Genomic DNA, 25,324 nt, shown 5'->3' with positions numbered 1-25,324 from the left:
ACTTTTTAAATACCACTGTCAGCTAATTCTGTCAACCGTGTCATTTCTGGGTTAGTTTCAATTGACAGATTTTTCTTTGCAGTCACATTTCCCTTTTTGCTTACCTGTGATTTTTGATTGCCTGACAAGTATTGTGTTTATGCTGTGTTAACTGTGTGATAGCTTTTCATTTCTATAAATACTATTGATCTGTGTTCAGATGTGTGGCTAAGTTACTTGAAACAGCTTAAACCTTTTGGCCCTTGCTTTAGCAGCCCTTTGTCTAGATCTAATTTTGCCCCATAAATCAAGTAAGACAGTTCTGAAATTCTACCAAAGCCCCATGAGTTATGAGTTTTCTACTTTGGCTGATGGGAATTATTTCCAGACACATGCCAGTTCAATTGTGCTCCCTCTGGCCCTTATAATTGGTTACATCTATGGCTTCATTTTATCTGCTCTCATGCATGCTCTGATTAGCACTCAGCTGAAGAGTTGAGCAGGATCCTCTTAATATTTCTGTGGCTCTCTCTCTGTGAAGCTCTATCCTATGAAGTCCTCTGCCCAGCAAATTCTACCCACCTTGGTCTCCCTGGACTCTCAGCATTATCTCCTGAATTCAAGGGATTGACAGGCTCCATCTGGGCTCCCACTTCCTACATTATTGTTTAGAAACCCTCCCAGGCAGCAGCCAGTTTTGAGGATCACCTCATTTCTTCCTCCTTTCTCAGGAATTACCCTCTCTGTCTCCTGGTATCCAATGCTTCAAAACTAATTGTTTCATATATATTTTTTATTTGGATTTTAGTGGGTTTTGGCAGGGTGTGTGTGTGTGTGTTTGTGTGTGTGTGTGTGGTAAATCCAGCCCCTGTCATTTTATATTTGAAGAGGACATTCAAAATATCATTTTGAACATGTTTTTGATAATATAATTGTAGCCATTCATTTTAGAAAAAATGGATTGCATAGGTAATTTTGTAGCAAATAAGACATCTATAACTTTCCCCTCAGTAGATACTCCAGTGCTATTTATTCTACTTCCATCAAGTACTTCATCTTTTAAACAGTTTATCAATCTCCTATTTTTTTAATTAAGTAGAGCTTATATAATATATATGGGTTTATGTATTTTACTAATTGTGAATATTTGCTAATGTCATTACAGTTCTTGATAAACTTCTATTGTATAGATAACATACTATCATGTAGGTAATGCATCACTGATGAAAATTTAGATTGTCTGGAGATATATATCTGATAATTTCCTCATGATACAATTTTAGGAGAAAAATTTCTTGATCAGAGACTGATAGTAAAACTTGCAACCTTGTTTTATGGTATATAAAAGTGGCTAATACCTTTTTAAGTCCATAGCTCTTCCAAAAATATTTACTTTTTATAGGGTACTCAAGTCTTGAAAAAACAATGAGCAGTAGTTTTCCCTGTAAAATCTCAAGAATTATGACAAAGGGAAGAAAAATATTTGGAGAACAAATGAATCTGAAATTATGTTCCTAAAATTATACTGTCAAGTCTGACAAAATATAAGGCCATGCCTGAAAATATAACATTAGACTGATTCCTGTTAGCATAAAAATGTATGCAAAAAAAAAGCTTTAGATATTCAATTATAATGTGAAAAAACAGCAATAATTCAACAAGGAGACAACATTATAATATTTAACTCTTTCATTTGCTCTGATAGCATTTAGAAGGATGACTGATCCCCAGAGCAGAAATAGGCTATGATAAACATCATGGAACATTTTCCAGGGAAAGTTTGGGAAGTAATTCTCACCCACCAGTAAATCTGTTCAACAAACATATTTTCTGAAATACATCTGCCACTTGCAACATAAGATTATGGTTACAATTAGCAGCTGTTGTCAGCTCCACTTCACCTCATTAGTAATCATGGATTTCCTAAGTTATAGGGTTGATTATAGCTTTACAGGTTCTGAAAGAACATGTTGTCTCATTTCACACCAATTTTATGCTCAACATATTTAAAGGTTCAACGAATTTTAGAAGAAATCAGTTCTACCGCAGTCAAATAGAGAAGTAAATACAAAACAAACTTGCTGGTGAGAAATTTAGTTATGTCACCATAAAATGTACATGATTCCACCATAAACTGGAATAAGTGCCTTCATATATACCAGTACTTCTTTAATATTTGCTTGATTTTATTAGAGTAAAATAATAGTAATTTTAAAATCATGTCAATAATATTTGGAAAAAAATAAAGGTTTGAACTATTTGTTGAAGCAGTATAGCCATTCTCAAGGAAGGTTTCATAGTTTGTAGCTAGAAAACACATTTCTGGAAAGCAGTAGCTGGAAAGGAATGAGCAAACTCATAGCCTAATTATATTGACTTAGTGGAAAATGTACCTGGAATTCAGGAAAGGAAAAGGAATACTATCTTTGATGTATTCCTACATATTACTGATTTGTTCTGGTGTAATTTAATTTACATTTTTTGTAGTAGATGAAAATATAGGGATCTGCTATGTGTTTAATTCTTAATTGTAGAGCTTAAAAAACAAACAAACAAACTAGAACCAGAGTCAGCTTCCACAGTGTCAGCTCACTTGTGATCTTTTTACCTTGTTATTTTTGCTGCCTATGTGATTGGCTCCTGTTTCTGCAAAACATATTCATTCAAAAAATTATGCCAATGATCTTTTTTTAAAACTTATTGCTATAAATTCAATATAATGAGATCAATAAAGTATTGTTTTAATAAGCCATCTGCTGGGATATAGAGACAGTTTTGTCTCACGTTATGTGTTTAACAGGCGCTTTTTGGTCATTTGTTGTAATCCAGTGTACTTATTATTAATAGGTAAACCAGAACATCCTATTCTGTGTTGAAAATAGAGCACTGGCTGATAAATAAATGAAAATTATCTCTGGGCTTTGAAAAACTGCAAGACATCATTTGCAGTGGGGCAGATTTATAAATACAGATCTGGAAGTTTGCAGTGTTAATGTTAAAGTGAACTATTTAAAAATCATCAAAGTGACTCTCCTTCATGAATTATTAACTTGAAAACAGTGCTTTTCAAGGTTGAACCTAAGAGTAGGGCAGCCAGAAACACAGACCTATTTTGATCCCACATAAGCTCAAAGTGAGTCAAAGCTAGATTTGTATAATGTTAGAATTGTTAACTATTCCTCAATCATAGAAATCTCCATGCTAATCTCTAGGGCATGTAGCAATGGGTAAAAAGTGATTTTTAATTTACTTCTGATCTTTGATGCAAGTGATAGGAAGGAATCCAAGATCTATTCAGCGATAAGCAGATAATGGTTAACTACTGACCTTTCCAATAATGGAGATAAATATATACAGGTGAATATTATGAATTGAGATTCATTCAACACATAGATGTGGTTATGTGGTTATGCTCTTTTATTTGCTTTCTTTGTGTTCCTTTTAGGATTGTTTGTATTCATAAGCAGAATTTGGTGTAAGTACTTCAGGGGAAAAAACCCATTTTTTAAATGTTCCAATGTTTAATGTTTAAATGTTCCAATGTTTCTCAGGCCACATTAGGAACTAAATTGTAGGAGGATTGAAACCTAGACATAGGAAACACTCTATTATCTTTTGTCTTAGCACTATTTAAGCAATAAAAATTAAAAAGAAAATTTCATATGACTTTTATTCTTGATCTTAGTGCATCAATGAGTATTTTAAAAAATAAGAACTTTCTCAGATCCTTGTCTGACAATGAATGCTTAGTTAAAACTCAACATAACTTTTGCTTCTAGGAAACATATACACTACTGTGCATTTTTATATAATTATTTTTATATTTAGGTTTAAAATTTTTCTCTATTTACTTAGGATTTCCCACCCCAGAAGGATAGTTAATCTTGGGCAGCGACCATATGTCACATGAGTTTTTTTTTTCTAAATCCCCAAATTCTTTTTATAGCAACCATGTAGAAAAATTACAATCATAATTATTGCAAAAATAAGGGAATACTACCATTTCCATGTAGCTCTATTGTACACTGCACAACACTTCCAAAGGATAACAAGGTGAATGTCCTGGTTTCTTATTTTGGGAGTGAGGTACAGGAAGAAATCTGAGACCAACTATGCTAAGATTTTAGCTATTTTATCTTTGAGATGAAATCTAATATATATACATGTAATATGTATATTTTCCACATGCCCAAATACTCACTTTGAAGCAGTATTTTTGAGTTTGAAACAATAATTTTACAAAATTTAGCAGAAAGTAAATTAGGTAAGCACCACCATATACTATATTAAGTTGTTAAAATTTTTGAAATCTGAGTTTACTAACGGATCCCTTAAGTTAAGCACAGTCCTTATAATAATGGACTAAGTCACATGTTCTTTATTAAAATAACCCAAAGAAATCATCGAATTTAGATAAATGTACTTTTATCCAATATTTTAAAAATTGCCAATGTTTCACAATGTTTAGAAACCTAAATGTCCATTTTTTGTCAAAGTCAGTGCCTGATAGTGGATATATTATGGATTTATAATGGGAGTTGTTAATTCCCTAATTCACCAGATTAAAAGGGAGTTCATTTGCCAAGTGTCTTTAATAGAAACCTAGAAAAATGAGGATGCCACCAGATGCTGATTAGTGTGTTAGTTCTCTTGTCATTGTTGCTCCTTTGGCTGTCCTTATTCTAACCAGTTTATCCCATAGTCTTAACCTTGCTATACAAAGCCTTATCTATGGACTTTACAACATGGGATTCACCTAAGAGTTTTTTAGAAATGCAGAATAACAGTTCCCACACTAGGCTTACTGAATCAGAATCTGTTTTTACCAAGATCCCCATGTGACTCATATGAACATTAATGTTTGAGACACAATTAGATTCCTACATGGCTCAATTAAACACTCAGCAGCAGAAATCTCAAACATGCAAAAATGGTAGCTAGTACATCTGTGGTTCTTTGTCATTTCAGTTTTTATTTGGAAAAGGCTAAAGGGAGAGATTGGAGGAAGACCTTTGATTCAGCTGAAATGATCTTTGAATAGAGAACCATTCAAGAGCCATGTATTTTACAACAGCCTCTGCATATTCACTTATAAGGACTCTGTGGACATATGTTTTTATGTGTTATTTTCAACATAATTTCAATTTATCCAATGCAATTGACTCTATCAACTTTAATATGACTTTAATATGTCTCAAGCACTGCAATAGGTCTATGATAGGATAAATTAATCAAGTGACAATTAAAAACTCACTTAAAAGCTGCCACAAGGATTCATGAGTATAACTAAGGACTCTGAAGTACACATATCATAGAATAGTAATAATGAAAACAGCCAACTACATCAAATTATCTAAATGACAATTACATTAAATAAAAATTCAAGAAAATTATCAGTATTTTACTTGTCATATTTATCAGACCATCATGTGAACTGCCTATAACTTTAAGAAATGGTAGATGAATTAATAATTTTAAAACAATGCCTGGAATTATGAGTCTCTTTTCTGCTAGATACTCTGTTGATCGGCATTCGGATATGGACCGAATTTTCAGTATTCACTCAGAAAATGGTTCTATTTTCACTTTGAAGCCTCTTGACCGGGAGTCAACCCCTTGGCATAACATCACCATTACAGCCACAGAGATAAGTAAGTTGGAAATACATCCACCTGAACACATTATTTTTCACCAAAATAGTAAAATAATAGCATTAAGTAGACTCTTTTACTTGAGTGGAATGAATTTCCACTCTTGCTGAATTAATTCTCTCAGCAAGAGCTGAGAGAAATGATTTAGAATGTGTTGGATTTTTAAATTATTTTAATGATTATCAAATATTCATTTTATTTTAAACTTGATTTCCTTTTACATCTCATGTAGGATAAAAATATAATCTAACCTCATAAAAATAATTAATCAGTCTAAGAAAATTATCTCTTACAAATAATATTCACTCTCAATTATATTCTCCTCTTTCTGTCATGCTCTTCATCTGAACCGTGTAAGAAAGCTGAGATATCCATCAGCAATCCAATCAAGAAGTGAACACCCCAGAAATGATCTGTTGCTAAGTTACAAACGGGGCAAGCAATATCACTACTACTCTGTAAATGAGACTGAAATCTTATGCATGTTCTCATTGCAGATAACTCAAAACAAAGTAGCCGCATTCCTGTTTTCATCAGAATTCTGGATATAAATGACCATGCTCCAGAACTTGCCATGTACTATGAAACATTTGTCTGTGAAAATGCAAAACCTGGGCAGGTAAGTTATTATAAACTTAAAAAAAATTTTTCTCTTCACAAAGGCAGATGACACTACATTAATTTACTTGCACATTTTTTTTCATGCAAACTATTGTCAGTCTTCTTTGTCACTTTTTTATCTCTCCTTACCAAAAAAATCACAATAATCTTAAAAAGATGATTTTTTAAATATTTTATAATCTATGATATAATAGGAAAAATTATAATATATGCTTTAATTTATAGACTAGGTACATAATGAATATCACATATATAAAAATTTCCTACCTGGATTCATAATCATACTGATACTGAGCTATAATAATGAATAGAATGAACATACATTATTAAATAAAACATGAAGTATGAAAATAAAATTGTGTTAATATAAAGGAAATCATAATAATTGTCTTGTTGATTACATTTTGCTACTTTGAGTTGCTCAATCAGGACATTTTGGTTTGAGACAAGTTATATTTTGTTTCTGATTTTTTGACTCTAATATTAGTGAGATAAAAAAGAGTGTACAAGAGTTAAAAAGTCCTCATATAAAGTAATATTTCAGGTATCTCTAAAGTAATTTTAAGAAAATGCAGAATATGTTCATTTTTTACACTACTACAGTATTTTACAAATACAAATACTGTATTTTACAAATACAAACTACATAAATGTTATTGAAAGAAATTTTAACGAGTTATTTAGATATTTCCTTGAGGAAAAAGTAGGTAGATGGTAAGAATCATATATAATTCTATCATGTTCTTTTAATATAGAAAATAAAGTGAAATATAGTCTTTCTTCTATTCCAGTAGAGATTATAATGAACTGAATATTTCTGCCCCCTCAGAATTCATATGTTGAAGCCCTATCCCCCAGTGTGGCTGTATCATCTGAAGATGGGGGTCTATAAGGAAGGAATTAAGGTTAAATGAGGTCATAAAGTGGGGCTCTGATCTGACAGTATTAGTGTCCGTTAAAGAAGAGACACCAGAGAGATCACCCTCTATTGTCATACACACGATCAAAGGAAAGGCTATGTGAAGATGTGGCAAGAAGGAAGCTGTCTGAAAGCCAGGAAGAGACCTCTCACTAGAAGCCCACTATGCTGATACACTGATCTCGGTCTTCCAACCTCCAGAATTGTGAGAAAATAAATTTCTGCTATTTAAGCCATTCAGTATATGGTGTTTTGTTATGGCAGCTCAAGCAGACTAAGAAAGAGGTACATACCACATTCCACTTACATACACAGAAATACAAATGAAGTTTTTATTTTCTTTTCACCAGCAAAGAATCATTACACAGTTATTTGGATTAAAAATTGTTTTCCTGGGCTTCCCTGGTGGCGCAGTGGTTGAGAGTCCGCCTGCCAATGCAGGGGACAAGGGTTCCTGCCCCGGTCCGGGAAGATCCCACATGCCACGGAACGGCTAGGCCCGTGAGCCATGGCCGCTAAGCCTGCGCGTCCGGAACCTGTGCTCCGCAAGGGGAGAGGCCACAGCAGTGAGAGGCCCGCGTACCGCAAAAAAAAAAAAAAAAAAAAAAAAAAAAAAATTGTTTTCCTTTTTTCACTTCGTAACAAGTAACGGACATATTCTCAGTTCGATTATTTTTAATTTGCTGCTTACTTTTCAGAGCATAGCTACACATTAGTTAGCTTATTCAACTACCCATTTATTAATGGAAATTTGGTTTACCAACAAAATGTTACTCTAGCAGACAGCACTACAGTGAGCATTATAATACATGTATAGTTGTATACTACCTGGAATCATTTTTCTTTGATGAAATCCTCAAAGAAGAAATAAATTTTAGCTATAAATACTCATCAATGCTTCCAAATAGTGCTCAGAATATGTTATATACCTAGTAATAACTTCCACCAAATGTGTATAATTGCTCATTTATTGGGCAACACTAAATTTTAAATACTATCTACCAATATGTAAAATCTCATAATAATTTTTTTTTTTTTTTTGGCGGTACGTGGGCTTCTCACTGTTGTGGCCTCTCCCGTTGTGGAGCACAGGCTCCGGACGCGCAGGCCCAGCGGCCATGGCTCACGGGCCCAGCCGCTCCACGGCATGTGGGATCTTCCCGGACCGGGGCACGAACCCGTGTCCCCTGCATCAGCAGACAGACTCTCAACCACTGCGCCACCAGGGAAGCCCTCATTAATAATTTTAACATGAATTCCTCCAAAATTATTGAGGCTAAACATTTTATAGCTATGTTAGTTTCCCAAGGCTACCATGACAAATTTACACAAACTAGATAGCTTGAAACAACAGAAATGTATTCTTTGACACGGTTCTGGAGGCTAGAAGTCCAGAATCAATGTGTCAGCAGGTTCATGCTCTCTCAGAAGGCTTTAGGGGAGGATCCTTCCTTGCCACTTCCTAGCCTCTGTGTTTGCTGGTGATTCTTAGCGTTCCTTGGTTTGTGGACCCAAATTACTCCAATCTCTGTCTCCATTGTTATATGATATTATTTCTGTATCTCTATTTGTGTCCATATTTCCCTCTTTTTGTGAGAACTCCATTCACTGGATTAGGGTCCACCCTAATTCGGTATGACCTCATCTTAACTTGATTACACCTGCAAAGAGCTTATTCCAAATAAAGTCACAACACAGGTACTGGGGATTAGGTCTTAAACATATAATTTGAAGGCACACAAAGTCAACTGATAATAGCCTGTAGATATTCTTTACTTATTTATCTATTAGCATGCTTTTTTATTGTTTCATGTGAGTTATTTATATATTACAAAATTAATATTTGATAATGATAAAGTATAATTGATATTAACTAATTAAAATTCTTTTAATATATACTACTGCTATTAACATGTCTATGTCATTGTTCATATAATCGGAAAACAATTTTCCTGTTAAATTTAACAAGGTTAAAAATAAAACATAATATAGATGTCAAGCTACTGATATATATTCTCTCTTAAAATATGTTTAAACAATGGCTCATCTAATCATTTCAAGAACTCAGAGTCATACAATGAAAGGATCAATGATGTTTATGATTAAAATATTACTAAATATTTGTTACATTATTGCTATTCTGGAACAGAAGTTTGAGCAAGAATATTAGATCTTATATAAATTTTTCTATGTCATGTGCCAATCTTGTAAGGAGAAAAATCATATCAAGTTTATATTAATAATTATGCACTTTCAGAAGTATTGTATAAAGAAATATAAGGTTACATGTGTCTGTCAATAAAATGAACAAAATTATAGTTAATATCAAAGAGGAAAAAGTATTAACTAGTGAGTATGCAGGTTGGTATGGCCATAGAAGATACACAATAACCAAAACAATGGATACATTAAACTACTGTGAAATTCTAATAATTCTTCATCACAGAATGTTAGACTATTATACCTGGAAGTGGTGCCACTATTTGTTTTTGTAGAAGAGAAGTTTGAAAGTAATGGTAATTAAATGACTGTAATTATAAATCACACAGACGGCAGACCCAGGACTGGAAAACAGGCACCCTGATGTGTAGCTCTGTGTTTTATCCACAATAAAATGCTCAATGGAATTTTTCTGCCCAACCTGTCATTTGCTGCTCCATCTTCACACTATGGTACACCTCTGACCTACAGGGAGCACAGCGGAGAGGTGCTATAATTTCTCAAATTCAACAATGATTTTACAAAACTTTAGAAGAATTTATTTGTATATTCTTCTAAATTTTGCAAATACCATTAAAAAGAAGAGCAAACAATTTGAATAAAGTATGCAATATGATTGTAATTATGGTGCCCCACAGCTTTAAAATCTTCTCCCTTCTCATATTATATGGCATATTGCTCATATTCCCAAAACTATATTTATAGTTTCCTTAATCTCCAGGAGTGGTTGTGCTAAGCACTTTTGTTTTTTTTAAAAAAAACACCTCTGTTATGTCCTTTGCCTTTGAAACAATCATTATCTCATGGAGGCAACATATTGGTAACCAATTCATAATAAAATGGGCTGGTAGTATATATTAACAATGTTAAAAGACAAAAGACTGGCGTGATCAAATTTTTCTTTTCTTTTCTTGGATACTATAGTGGCCAGGAATCCTGATACTTGATGGGCATTTTTCATTCTTCGTTAAATAAGTTACATTAGACAGAACTACAAAAAAAATCTTGGCAAAATTTTCTGAAAATGGAATTTTTTGTTTAATTTCAGTATTTAATTTCAGTGATATATTTAAAGCTCAAACACTGATTTAAAATATCTTGTAATAACAAGAGTTGCTTTGTGTGCTCTATTTAATTAATTTTTCTTTGGTTTTAGTTGATTCAGACTGTCAGTGTCATGGACAAAGATGATCCTCCCCGAGGCCACAAATTCTTCTTTGAACCAGTGCCAGAATTTCCCCTCAATCCAAACTTCACCATTGTAGATAATAAAGGTACAGAACATTTTTGAAGACAAATATTATGAAACCTTAAGAGGCAAAATTTTAAAACTGGTCTGACTTTTTGTTTTTTCAGATAATACAGCAGGAATCATGACTCGAAAAGATGGGTATAGCCGCAACAAAATGAGCACGTATCTGCTGCCAATTTTAATCTTTGACAATGATTATCCAATCCAAAGCAGCACTGGCACACTCACCATTCGTGTGTGTGCCTGTGATAATCAAGGTAACATGCAGTCCTGCAATGCCGAGGCCTTGGTCCTCTCTGCTGGCCTGAGCACAGGAGCTCTCATCGCTATCCTTCTCTGTGTCGTCATACTACTTGGTAAACTATGCCCCTGAAAGATATGCCCCTGAGATATGCTCATTCAACTCAAGGAATTCTCTCCCTCATTACCCAGTGATTGCACACTGAAAAGCACTCTTCTTTAGAGCTAAAGGCTGAAAATTTTAACTTGTTATTAAAATTGTTCTTCCAATTGAAAAACAATTGAGTTTTTGACTGTGGATAGTTCTAGCTTTAAAGAGACCGAAAACAAGGATATAATAGCTAGTGATATATACGTATATTTTAAAATATGTTTTATATTTATAGTGTTTAGTGTTAACTAAGATCGTCCCATTTCTAAGGACATTTCATTTAATAATTGATTTAATTTTCATATCAACTCTATAAGGTAAATGCTTTTATTCTTCTACAGAAAGGTTAGATAACTTACACAAAGTCACTCATTCAGAAAGTGTTTTAACTAGCATTAAAACCCAGATTATTCTATTTCAGAATCCACCTTTCTAAGCATTATCCTCAAAACAAAAGACTACTTTACAAATAATATTCCTAACAAATACTAAGTTATGTATATCATAAATGGAATTGGCCAGTGCATTTAACTTGTCACAGTAAGATAAACTTTTTTTTTCATAAAATTTGTTAAATGTAGGCACAACACACCAAATTAAATTTTAAGCTCATTTCTTAAAATATCACTATGGCATTGTGGTCATACCTACTCCAGCAATATTTTCTAAATAAAGTCCTGCTTCCAAGTGCAAATGCTTTCTTTGAGCATGCCCTAACAGGACAATGATTTAATTCAATTAAACAGTTGTTCCACTGTAACACATTCCCCCAAAACTTGTTTCCATCAAATATTCATCCAAAATGAATGCTTAGGGCAGGAGAGCTAGCCAAATTTATGTCCCAATGCTCATATGTGCTGGCTCCTTTTCACTGCAAATCCTCTCAGGCTATCTGGATAAAATCCCTTTGGCCAGATATTCTTGCAGGACTTCAGTGGGGAACTGATGAAAGTGAGGGGAAAACATTTGTCTCAGTTATGATGATCCAACTATTTAGAAAAACATTTTCGTAGGATGGTTTAGAACTTAACACACTACTACCATCAGCAGCAGCAGCAGTCCACATCTCCACCTGCTGCTAGAAAGTTCAACTCCTCCATAAAATATTTTTGTATCCTCATCGAGATTAAATGTTGGTTTACGCTTTTAGCTAAGTGCTACTGATATCATATTGCTTTATTTGCTCAAATAGTTCTACTTTCCTAATTTAGGACAATATGGAAATATGTATATTTCAAATTTGATTTTTTAATTTCAATATTAATATAACACATACTAACACATAAAGACATGCATGCATACATGAGGGAACATAATCCACCCAAAAAGATAGGTTTAGATATTATAACATTATCCAACTAAATTGGATAATATTTTTCTCTACGCAGAAATCCTAGAAGGCTTCTTTTATTCTGAAAAGTCTGCCATCTTTCTGCCCCAGGAAATATAGAAGGCACACAATTCCTGTATTTTACCTTCTCAATTTATTGCCTAAATGTGGAATGATTTTCTATTATTTTAGTTAAAATGGGTTCTAACTCACAAGGTTTCATTATAGAAGTTCTTTAAGCATCCTTGCTGTTATTTCACGTCTTTATACTAATGGCTGGACATAGTTTCTATATCTCTGAAGTTAGAAGAGTCTGCTTTTTGCAAAATGGTGATATAGCATGGACAATAATATTTTAGACCTATCCTGCTATACAGTTTGAAGAAACGTAATTCATAGTTTATATATATGTTACAAGGCAAAGTAGCGGGTTAAAACCTAGGGCAGGGCTTTTTAATCTTTTTGGTTCCTTGGACACCTTTCATAGTGAAGATGAAGCTATGGACCTATTTAGAATAATAATTTAAATTTATAAAAATAAGACATGTAACACAAAAGGAAATACATTTATCCAAATTAAACAAAATACATAAAAGCAAAACGTGTTTAATTATTGTCGTATGTGCTTTGTTCTAGAACAAGTCTAATGATTATTTGTAATATATCCTAACTATAATACAATATAAAGTATCTGTGATTTCTATTGGTTTAAAAGTCACACATACTGTTACTATCACTACAGTTTATGCTGATATCCGTAATAGAAAAAAATGTTAAATTCAAGTTATAGTGAAAATATAACTTTCTATATTACAGAATATAGCATTTTTTTCTACTCCTTACCTTAGTCTCTTTGAATTTCGTTCACATACACCAGATTAAAAACCTCAGTCAAGGGAAAAGAAGCAGATAATTCTGGCCTGACAAAGCAGAAAACCCTCAGAGCAGATTCTGAGGACCATTTGTGAAAGTTCGTAAACATTATATTAGTTAAGAAACCCTTAAAACTATTTGACTATATGGTTGTTCTTCTATGCATAGAGAATTTATAAATTAATTCATTCAGTATTAAACTTAGAAAGAACCCTGTTTTTCTACTGCATGATTCACTAGATTTGTGGATTTCAGGTCTATGTTGGACTTAATTTATGATCATCCTTTAACAGAAGACAGTATAGATATGTCTCATTATTAATGAAAAGTTTTTTAAAATGTCTTCAACATGATTCTGAATATAGCTCGGCACCCAAAGCCTGATCTGCAGAGGTTAGTGAAGATACTTCTAATGAATCTTTTGTTTTCTTATTACCAGTTAGTAAGAGCTGAGGAAAATGTATTGGCCAATATGACAATAGCATTGTATTGGCCTTAAGTGTAGTTACAGAGGCCTCAAGGGCCATGGTGAAGTGCAGTCTCAATGGAAATGAGTTTGTGTAATCTCAAAACAAAGACTGAGAAAATGAATGGTAGGTTTCTGAGGCAACATGTTCTTATTTTTCAGTGAGACTTCAGTAGTACTGACAAAACATTTAACTTCCATAAAGTAAGGAAAACCTGGTTTTTATTTCTCCCCAGAAATGTATAAGTATGCTTTTGGAAAATATTCTTTAATTCTTAACTTTCTTATGTATAAAATTATGTACTTGGTTCATTTTCTATGGAAACGTATTTTGTTGGAAATCATGTGATCTTTCTTATGTTTTAAAATGTAATTTTTAATTTCAAAATATATTTATATTTCAAATGTTCATTGTCAAATACATGCATAATAATTTAAATTCCAGTAGTACAACAAGAAATAAGGAAGTTGTCATATGTGGGGAAGTTCATAGTTAACTTGATAACATAAGCATGTAAATAATAATACAGCATTTACAGGGAGCACAATTAACATTTCAGCCCCAAAGTTTGAATGCAACTATGTATCAAGGAAGTCCTCAGAAATAGGGTAATATCTGTAAGATGAGAACAAGGTAAGGATGAGTTTGAGTTTTTAATTTTATATTGTAGCTTACAGAGTTATATTTCAGATTTTAAGCAGGCTTTCAAAACCAGGTCAATAAAAGAAATTAACTAAACAGATGTGACATATGGGAATAGATGAGATTAGTAGCATATATATGTGTGTGTGTGTGTACATATGTATGATATATATTCACATAACGTATTATACATATATATACACATGACATATGCATATATGTGAGCAATACTTTGCCTGTATTCCCTTGAGTCCTTAAGATAATATTAAATTGGTACTGAATTTCTCTTGGGATAATAATGATTGTAGCTTTAGAATTTTAGTATTTTGAAACAAACATGCATTGGGGAAGAATGAGGTATTACATACTTATAGTTGGCTAAATGCATTCACCATAATTGAAGATTTTCAGTGCCAGAGCCCCATAGGAGATTGAGTCTTGAAAGTAAATAAATGGCATTGCAGTATCTGTTTCTTTATCAATATAGTACATCCAGTCACTGGCCCAAATCATCCTGTATTTGTGTAGGATAGTTACTCTTTATATCCAAATGAACTTAACACTTCTTACACCACACCAAGGTCACAAATACAAAAGTGCGCTATATTAATTTAAACCCGAATCATGGAATCTCACAATTTTCTCTCTTTGGTTTTTTCTTCTTGTTGTTGTTGTATTTGTTTTTTTTTTTGTTTTGTTTTTGTTAATAGTTTTAGTTGTGCTGTTTGCTGCATTGAAGAGGCAAAGAAAAAAGGAACCTTTGATAATTTCAAAAGACGATGTCCGGGACAACATTGTGACCTACAATGATGAAGGCGGCGGGGAAGAAGATACCCAAGCTTTCGACATTGGCACATTAAGGAATCCAGAAGCAAGAGAAGATAGTAAATTTAGAAGGGATGTAATGCCTGAAACAATTTTTCAGATAAGGAGGACTGTACCTCTGTGGGAAAATATTGATGTGCAAGATTTTATCCATCGAAGATTAAAAGAAAATGACTCAGACCCAAGTGCACCTCCTTATGATTCACTGGCAACGTACGCCTATGAAGGGAATGATTCCATAGCAGATTCACTCAGTTCTTTGGAATCTCCCACAGTAGATTGTAACCAAGATTATGGTTACCTCAGCGACTGGGGGCCTCGTTTTAAAAAACTTGCTGATATGTATGGGGGTGATGATAGTGACCGAGATTAAGAGTATGGTATGACTTCACGGACATCAGTGGAAGTACTCTCTTTGTTACTAGATGGAGTGGCCTGCATTCTCTTCCTTGGAGGAAAATTTTTTAAAAATCAAAATTACAAACAATACTTAGGTGTTGTCTTAGTAAAAGTTTGCTTAATCAGTAAGTTTCTGTGAATGAACACGAATGACATAGATTTTAAAAAGTAATAATAACCAGTTCACCCTCTTTGACTAACAATCTCTGAAGGAAAGTATATCACATCAATAACCGATAAAAAGTACATAAAAGGCTTTTTGTGCCTTGGCTTAGATATAAGAACTTTATAAATAATGTTTTCTTAACTGACTGACAGTCACCTTTACTATTAAATGAAACTTTGTGCAACTGCTTTGTAAATTAATATGAAAAAATATATCTCTAAAGAAATAGGAATGACTATTACTGCCATATTTATTTAGTTGAAGAATGTCTTTCTGTTAATTCATTCATATTTTTATAAATGTATATTTATATTTTTATATTTTTGTGAAATAAAATAGTATTTATAAAAATAAATTTCACTTTATTTAATTCCTAGAAGCAGTTCTAATGTCACTTATAACATTTTTTAAACATCTTTAAAGGTAAAACATGATTTACTCAGGGGAAAAAGCAGCTAAATTATTGCATGTAATTTGGAAATAGAATGTGGTAGGACTATAGTGAGCTTTGGTACAAGTTGTGATCTTCTCCTGCAACCACTTGAATATGGACAAGTGTTTATTCAATCACTGATGTCTACCCATCAATAAGGATGTGAGACACATTTACAATACAAAAATATTATAAATATACTTGTGAACAATTTAATTTTTTTGTACAATTCTTTCCTATGGGATCAACCAGTAAAATTTATTGAGAGTAAATGAACTATGTGTCAGTGATGTGTAGATGAGGAAAAAAATCTAAACCACTCTTCCTTCATCAATAGTATAGTTCAGAATGAGAAATGATAGTTCCAACTTTTCTCTTTATGATTAGATAATTGATGAAATATAATTTGGGTAACATTTAAAATGTGCCTTAACAAATTAGTGGAGTTTTTTTTTTTATTGATAATTTTGTTGAGGATGTTGGAAGCCATTGTATTTGAAGAAATCTTGAAAAAACTAGTGACAGGTAGACTGGAGATAAGGAATGTAAAGTTTTATTAATGATTGGGACTGTCCAGAAAACAGAATATGGACAACCTAAGACATAGGAAATAAGAATAGAGAGGGATAATTGTGCATAGTAATCATTTGCAAATTTTGAAAGACTGCAATGTAGAAAACTTGCCCTGGATTAGTCTGGAGAATAAAACCTAAACTGAAAGACAGAAACTTCACAAGGAGATTACATGATATCCATTTTCTATGTCATGAATTATCCTCTTTTTCTCCTGTATTATTGTTCCTTTGAGGAACAAATATCTTGCCCAGGGTAATTTCTAGGTGGAATTTATATAGAAATTTGGCTTTGACTAGTCTGTTAGCAAGGCTTTTAAAATAGCAATGACTTATTAACTTATAAATAGGCACTTATGTATTCTGTTACTATGTTGTAAAATATTTAAAGACCAAGACTATTTCAATAATTTTACCACCAGTAGCTAACACATATTAAAGGTTTAATTTAATGCTAAGAAAACAAAAACATACTGGGTATTTAAAAAATAATCGAAAATTTCTTATCATTGGAATTGCCCAGAAAACAGAAAATTTTTAGTTTTAGTTAAGAAAGTATTAGTTTTTAACCTTAATAAGTAATTAGTTTCTCCATTGCTAGAAATCTTCCTGCATAAATCAGACAAATATTTGAGGAGGATTATATAGAGTGGCTTAAGGTAGTAAGAAAAAATGAGTTAGATGCCTATTAATGCCCCTTATAATCATTTATTCTATAATCACCAGGGGGATAAGTGACAATAAGTAAACACATTCTAAGAAGGCCCATAATTACCATATGAGTAACAACTATTTATAAAAGAAGAGATTATGTCAAATCAGAAATGGGGGAATTGGTAGTTGCATCGCCTGCCTGAGTTCACCATGCCATAAATACTAAGAGCACCACAACAAACCAAGCTTCAGTTGTAGACCTATAATTGCTATGAGAAAATCATATTGATACCAGATAAGGCATATTAAGTTTTTAAGCTCGATTATGAAGAATTGTTAATTTAACTACCATTTATTGGCAATTAAATATTGAATTTAATTTCAGAGTTATTCCTTTCCTTCATCTGGAAATCAATGATGTACTACTGGAGTGTTCATAAGGGCAGAGTTAACAGATTTCATACTTAATAGGTACAGATTGTTTCTGCCATAAACTGGAGGGTCAGATTTGATCAAATAAATTACCAGATCTGTGTAATACTGATACTTCCCATAATTTTCCAGTAATGCTTGAAATTCCTTCAGTGGAAAAATGTATTTAGGAGTCAGATGAGATTTTATTATTTCCTTACTGGCAAGTAAAAAAATTACCTAACTTCTCCAGAAAAATAGACTTGAAAATATTTACCCTATTGGGTTTGGTTAATTTTATTTCACTAAATGCACACAATACACTCAATAATATTAGTTTCAATCACTTGATTCTCTTTGACTGTGGAGTTGGTAATATCTGAGGAAAATTAATACTTAATGTGTGCTTACTTTTCAAACAAAATAACTTAATTGGCTTTGACTGCTTACACTTGAGATAGAATTAAATTAAAGCCATTTGAGTAACCACTGTTCCAAATATAATTAAAACAATCATTGTTTTATTTTGCATGTTCAATAATTTTCAGAAAATATAATATCTGTCTATATTCATATCTGAATATTTTTCATTGAGAGGAAGCTACCTACATTATTAGAACTTTAACACACAACCTGAATGTTATTACATTCAATCCTGCTCTCAGACATATGAAATAGATTCCAATGACTTAAAAATCAAACTTAGTAAAGAAAACTAAAGAGCATTAACAACAAAAACAAGCCAACAAATACAACAAAAAAAGTAACAACATCTTACCTTAGCCAGTGGTTGAACTGACCTCAGCTGATTATTCCTTTTATCCTGGCAAAAGCACAAGTGGCTTCCAGGATTCTTCATTCTTCTGTTTTTTCTTTTATTTTACTCAGTTTTCTTTACTGGTTCCTCTTCTTCTTCCTAACTCCGTATTTTGGAGTAATCCAGGCTCTAAACTGTTTTTTTCTCTATTTAAATCCTGGCCCTTGATGATCTTACTTATTCTTTCAGTTACTATACATATCTATATCTGTATCTTGATAATAGATATAGCAATAATTACAGACATAAACTGAAAATTTTGAAATTTAGACCTCCCATCTGTACCCCTTTCTTAAAATCCAAACATATATACAACTATTCTAAATTTCCACTTGCATGTCTAATTAAGTGGGATATGTCCACATTTTAACTTTTAATTTTCACCCAAAATTTATCCTATTCTCCACCTGTTTTATGTAGGTTGATGACAAATCGATCTTTTACTTGCCCAGGCCAAAAACCTTACAGTCATCCTTCATTCCTCTCATTCATATCCAATATTTTCGAAAATCGTGTTGACTGTACCTTCAAATTTATCTGATATACAATGACTTTTCATCACGTCTCCTGCTACAATCCTGGCCTAAAAGTATTACCTGGATAACTGCAATATGCTTCTAAGTGTTCTTTCTTACTGGCCTTTGCCCCTACCATCTATTTGAACACCAAATACAGAGCGGGTTGCATTTCTTTTTTCTTTTGTTTATTTTAATTAGATAAGGGTGAGCATCTCATTTCTTGACTCAAAACTTATCAACTGTTCTTCAAAATTAGAGTCAGTCCTCCCAAATGATCTACTAGATCTCGATCATATTATCTCTTTGATCTTATTTGCCTCTATATCCTTAACTCATGTCACTTCAGTTATTCTGGGTTTCTTGTTCCTTAAAGATGCTAACATTTTTCCCTTTGAACTGACTGATCACTCTCTTTGGAACAATCTTTCCCCAGATATCCATGAAATTAACTGTGTAACTTTCTGTAAGTCTTGGGTCAGATGCCACTTTCTAGATGAGGACCATATTAAACAATCTAACTTTCCAGATGAGGACTATATTAAACAATCTATTTAAAACTGCAATCCTCCAAACTCGTTTCTCTTTTCCACATTTATTTTAAAATAAATATTTTCTCAGCAAATATCACCATCCAACATTATACATAATTTGTTGGTCATCTAATTGTTGTCTGCCCACTTCTACTAGAATTCTTTTTGGTTCTTAAACTGGACCCTGTACACATAGGACAAGGAGAGAAGAGGCAGGCTACTCCAGATTAATATGTGGCAGTTTTAATAACCAAGGAATCTTACATGTGAGACCTGCCTTTGTGGCCTTAAGACAAGTAGATCTCTGCAATCTCCCACCAAAATCTTAAAGGTTTATATAGAAGCCTTACCTGGGTCCAGTCACGTATTCAAACCAGATGGTCTCAACATACCTTACTCTCTCAAGGCTGTGTCTTTAAAACAACTCCTTGGTGTGGGAATGGTGGGCAGAAGGTGCTTCCCAAGGGCGGAGAGTGGGTGTGGAGCCTCCAATTGCCCGGGTCCAGTGTGCAGGTTAACCAGCAGTCACATCCTCTTGATAACTTCCTCCAGCAATGACTGGTACCTCTGGTTGACAATTTTCAGATATTATAATCTTTTCATATGCTATATTAACTAAAATATCCCATGTGTCTAGGTTAGTGCCTCATACCTTGTTGAAAAGCAGCAAATATTTTACAAATGGGGAATGGAATGTGCAATATTTAGATATAATAATTAATTTGGTAAAATATTATGAATACATAGGAGATTAAAAAACAAATGTAAACAAAAATAATTATACTCAAATTTATAAGTGTGCATGCCTTCAATATGATATTGATTATAGCCTAGATTTTAAATCAAAATATTGTTTACTGAATTTTGGTTAATCATCAAGTTACTATTTGAAAAGGCCTTTTCAAAATTACAAAAAAAGCATGAATAATTTTTCCAGTTTTTTTTTTAAGCTTCACACTGAACTAAAATTACACTCAATGATCTTTGCTTCTCAAAGAATATAGTAGTGAGAGTTACTAGATTTCAGGTCATCAGTTCCAAATGTGAGAATCAAAACAGAAGCCAACACAAAGGAGGAATAAAATAAATATCTTTTGCTTCTGCTGTTTTAATTATTTTTACAATTTTCTAATCATTAAACTGTTCTCAGCCCACAATTTTCTAGTACTTGGATAGTAGAGTAAGGGTGAAGGTAACTGACCAAATCTAAGAAAACATTTTCTTACTTAAATATGTTTAAATAAATTTCAGTAATAATATGTGCTTATTTTTAAAGAATATTATTTGATGATAATTTATATGAAATAGAAACACCCATTATTTAAATCTATACATTCAAAATAGCAATGCACCAACATTATCTGATTTGCAGTCTTTGTTGCTATTGTTTGATGGGATATTGTTAGCTAACTTAGGGTTAATAACATGCATAAAAATCACCATATTATTGTCAGCATTTAAAATTCAAGATATTTTACTTATAAATTATTTCCTCTAGATTTTCTTGAAGAATTTACTAGTGAAATTAAGCATTTTTTTCTTATGTGTATGCGTCACTCAGTTAATTTCACAAATTGCCAATTCATGTCTGGAACAGTTTTCTTTCAGATATTTTTATTTTCTTATTGTTTCTAAACACATAATTATATAATTTTGATAGCAATAATTTTTAAGTGATGTATATTACAAGTATCTTTCACAAATATGTGGCTTGTGTTTTCACTATAATTTATTTCAATATAACCAAAATGATATATGCTATGGTTTATGGTTTCCCTGCTATTTCTGGCTTGGTTTTCTGTGTGTCCTTATTGCTAGTTTAACTCCAAACTCTGTGTCAATTGTCTAAATTTTCTCTCTAGAAATTTAGAAGCCCAAAAATGTAGGAACCAATTTCACTCCTTGAAGAAATCTTTCCTTCAGTCACTAAACCACTCAACTGAGACATTAATTACCCTGTACGCCAACTGTATCCAGGTACCTCCTCCCCTGATCAACCTGGGCTTTCCCTGGATCTCTCCTTCAGAGTTACGTCCTGATTCCCACATGTCATGTCAGCTTGCTTTCCCTGATCCTTCTCCCCATCGCATTGAAAATAATTTGGTCTACATATCTACCTAGTGATGGCACTGCTTATTTGTGTCTAATATTGTAGTCCATTATATTTTTCTTCCAATTTTATTGAGATATAATTGATATATAGCACTATATGAGTTTAACATGTATAGAATAATGATGTGACTTACATACATCATGAAATGATTACCAGAATAAATTTAGTGAACATCTGTCGTCTCATATACAGAATTAAAGAAATAGAAAATTTTTTTTCCTTGTGATGAGGACTCAAAATTTACTCTCTTAACTTTCATGAATAATGTACAGCAGTATTAATTATATTTATCATGTTGTACATCACGAGTACTTTTTTATCTTATAACTGGAAGTGTGCACCTTTTGACTACCTTCATCCTATTCCCCATCCCCCTACCTCCCACCTCTGGTAACTACAATCTGATCTCTTTTTCTATGAGTTTATTTGTTGGTTTGGTTTTGAAGTATAAATTGACCTGCAACACTATGTTAGTTCCTATAACACAACATAGTGATTAATATTTCAGAATGATCACCTTGATAAGTCTAGTTACCATCTATCCCCGTACAAAGATATTACATAACTATTGACTATACTCCCCACACTGTAGATTTCATACTCATGACTCATTTATTTTGCAACTGGAAATTTGTACCTCAATCTCCCTCAACTATGTCTTTCCTCCCCACCCCAAACCCCTCCCCTCCGGCAATGACCTCTTTGTTCTCTGTATCTGTGATCTGTTTCTGTTAAGTTATATTTATTCGTTTGTTTTCTTAGATTCCAGATAAAAGTGAAATTATACAGTATTTGTCTTTCTCTGTCTGACCTTTCACTTAGCCCGTGGGTCCCCAACCCACGGGCCGTGGACTGGTACCAGTCTGCGGCCTGTTAGGAATCTGGCTGCAGAGCAGGAGGTGAGTGGCAGGCGAGCGAGGGAAGCTTCATCTGCCTCTCCCTATCTCTCCCCATCACTTGCATTAGAACAGCCCCCCCCCGACCCCACCACTGGTCTGTGGAAAAATTTTCTTCCACAAAACTGGTCCCTGGTGCCAAAAAGGTTGGGGACCGCGGACTTAGCTTAATACCCTCTAGGTCCATCCATTTGTTGCAAATGGCAAGATTTCATTCCTTTCATGGCTGAGTAATATTCCATTATATGTATGCATGCATATATATATATATATATATTTATATATATACATATATATTCTAAGTGGTCTTTCAAAGGTTTTGAAAAGTTCTACCCACAACACAGTGAGGCATCTGATTACAGAAGTTTTAGATAATAATAATATCTGAAACTGAAGCCATCTAATAATAAATAGCAAAGTCTAACAGAACTACAATATATTAAAACAAAGTATTAAAAATGTATACTCTGCTATAGTATAAAACAAGCTGTTCAGGGGAGCACATACAACGAAGATTTATTGTGTTCTTGGAGTGAGCCAAGGACTGAGTGCTTCATTACCATTCTTTAATGGCATGAACATCAAGCATAGGCTGGATAGAGCAATGGAAACTTTCATCATTGAAATGCTTACTGTTAAATAACAACATATATAATAATCTCTAAATTATAGAAAAGAATCAGAGTCAATACATATTTTTTATTATTTAAACATAATAAAATGTTAGGATAGTGTCCAAATAATATCACTGACAGCAAAACTAAGATGCAACAAAATGAACAATATTTCTGTTGGTTATTTTTCCTTAGGTGGGAAAATTACCTGTGACTGGAGAAATTCCCATAGAATTATGTATATTATTACTTTGCCTTGAAAAATAAGTAATATGGAAATATGTATAGAATTAAATATGTCTACTTTTCTTTAAAAGCTAAAATAGAGTTGAGTTTATTTTGAATCTTCTGTTAAAACTGACAACAATAGGTATTCATACCTTGAAGGTGGGTAACAGTGGGAAGCTTGCCCTGTTTCCTTGCACAGGATTGGGCAGAGAAAGCACAATGAAAGAGCAGGGATTTGAGGTCAGAAGTGAGACCTTACATTCTGAATTTCCACATGATACTTTAAAACTTTTGAAAGACCTCTTTGAGTTAGTCTGTGGAGCAAGCAATGAAGATGGGGCCTAGTAGCAATTAAATCTAATTCCAAGAAGGGTTATTGTACATTATACCTGTCATTAGCCATATTAATTCTAAGGAGGACAATCTGGAACTTGGGCATCTCTAACAAGGATGAAAGAAGGGAAATGGGCAATGGTGACAGTAGTCCCATTACCTCTTTCTCTGGTCACTGAATAAAATATATGTATTTATTTATTTATTTTTCTGCCATGTGTATTCAATTAAATCAAATCACAGGTAAGCCAAGGTAGCATTTTGATGGCCCTCCCCTCTGCCCCACACACCCATTCCCCAGCATGATTTTAAATTTGTCTAAATCCAAATATTTCTGAAGTGCTGAGACAACTTTTCAATGATGAAAAATTCGAAACACTGCCAAGGGTAAAACTAAAATAATACTGTGCTAAACAGGTTCATTTACTGACTCCTAGACATTGTTGGCATCTACATAATGAAATATTTTGAAAATGAAGAGGACAGTTCATATGTTATCTGAGTGTGTTTTTATACTCGATTTTAACATTTATAGGAAAAACACATACTTTAAATTACAACTATCCAAACAATAGAGAAAAACTATCTGTGAAGCTTATTCTAAATATCCCCTTGTTTTCCTGTATTGATGCCATCATGCTAATAAACTACATAACTTATAAAAAATGGAGTTAATAGATTCACACTTGTTGCACTTTCATAATTGTTGATGTATTTGCTTAATGAAATAAGGCATCTTATCAAGAAATAATCATGTAATGTGATCTGGTACTTACTTGGGTATTATTTATTGAATTATATTAACCTAATGAACTGATGGAAATGTCGATCTAGTGTCACTAAATAAGAGAAGAGACATGCTCTGAACAGGGGAGTTGATTATACTTACCTAAGCATTGGTTAATAAAATAGTGGGGAAGTTACTTCCATTTCATGGTCTGTAAAATTAATTCCTTAACCTTCCAGCTATAATGACAGATCATTTTCTGCATTTTTCATTAATAATCTACTCTCATACATATTATCATGAAATTATATTAAATATTCTCAACCTTTATTCATTAAAACTTTAACGCAATAACCATCAGTTTTGCTCACTGAATAACAAATAATTTAGAAACAATGTTAAAAGATATTTAAATGCAAATTGATGTTAAATGGAAGAGTGATCTGAATTCCTAAAAATTTTTATTTAAAAACTGACTTTAATTCAGTTGAAACTAGTAGAGTTAAACTGCTTGCTGTTAGTTCATATATGACAAATTAATTAATTAGCATGATTTGTTATTTTCAGCAGCTTAACAAAAAATGTTCTATTTATTCTCTAAATACTATATTCACCTTCCTTTTAAGAATAAATATGCATGCCACCAGGCAACAGAAGCCTATGAATAAAGGAATATTTCAGAAGAAAAACAAATGTGTACTTAACAATTTTGGGCATCTATTGTTGATAAATTTCTGCATATG

At 32.8% G+C, this 25,324-nt stretch overlaps 1 protein-coding gene across 1 annotated transcript in view; it reads left to right on the top strand.

The window, feature by feature from the left end:
- CDH9 (cadherin 9) overlaps window positions 1–15,842 on the top strand; it is a 79,486-nt gene extending 63,644 nt beyond the window's left edge. The window contains exons 7-11 of the mRNA XM_079918743.1: window positions 5,494–5,630; window positions 6,128–6,249; window positions 10,547–10,664; window positions 10,747–10,998; window positions 15,056–15,842. Coding sequence (XP_079774869.1) covers window positions 5,494–5,630; window positions 6,128–6,249; window positions 10,547–10,664; window positions 10,747–10,998; window positions 15,056–15,543 — 1,117 coding nt within the window. The 3' untranslated portion in view covers window positions 15,544–15,842. The remainder of the gene's footprint in view (window positions 1–5,493; window positions 5,631–6,127; window positions 6,250–10,546; window positions 10,665–10,746; window positions 10,999–15,055) is intronic.
- Window positions 15,843–25,324: the final 9,482 nt, after the last annotated feature.

This window comes from Stenella coeruleoalba (genome assembly GCF_951394435.1).
Source record: "Stenella coeruleoalba genome assembly, chromosome: 3".
Classification (NCBI taxonomy): Eukaryota; Metazoa; Chordata; class Mammalia; order Artiodactyla; family Delphinidae; genus Stenella; species Stenella coeruleoalba.
The sequence above is the reverse complement of the archived record's forward strand: the minus strand, read 5'-3'. Positions and strand labels throughout refer to the sequence as shown.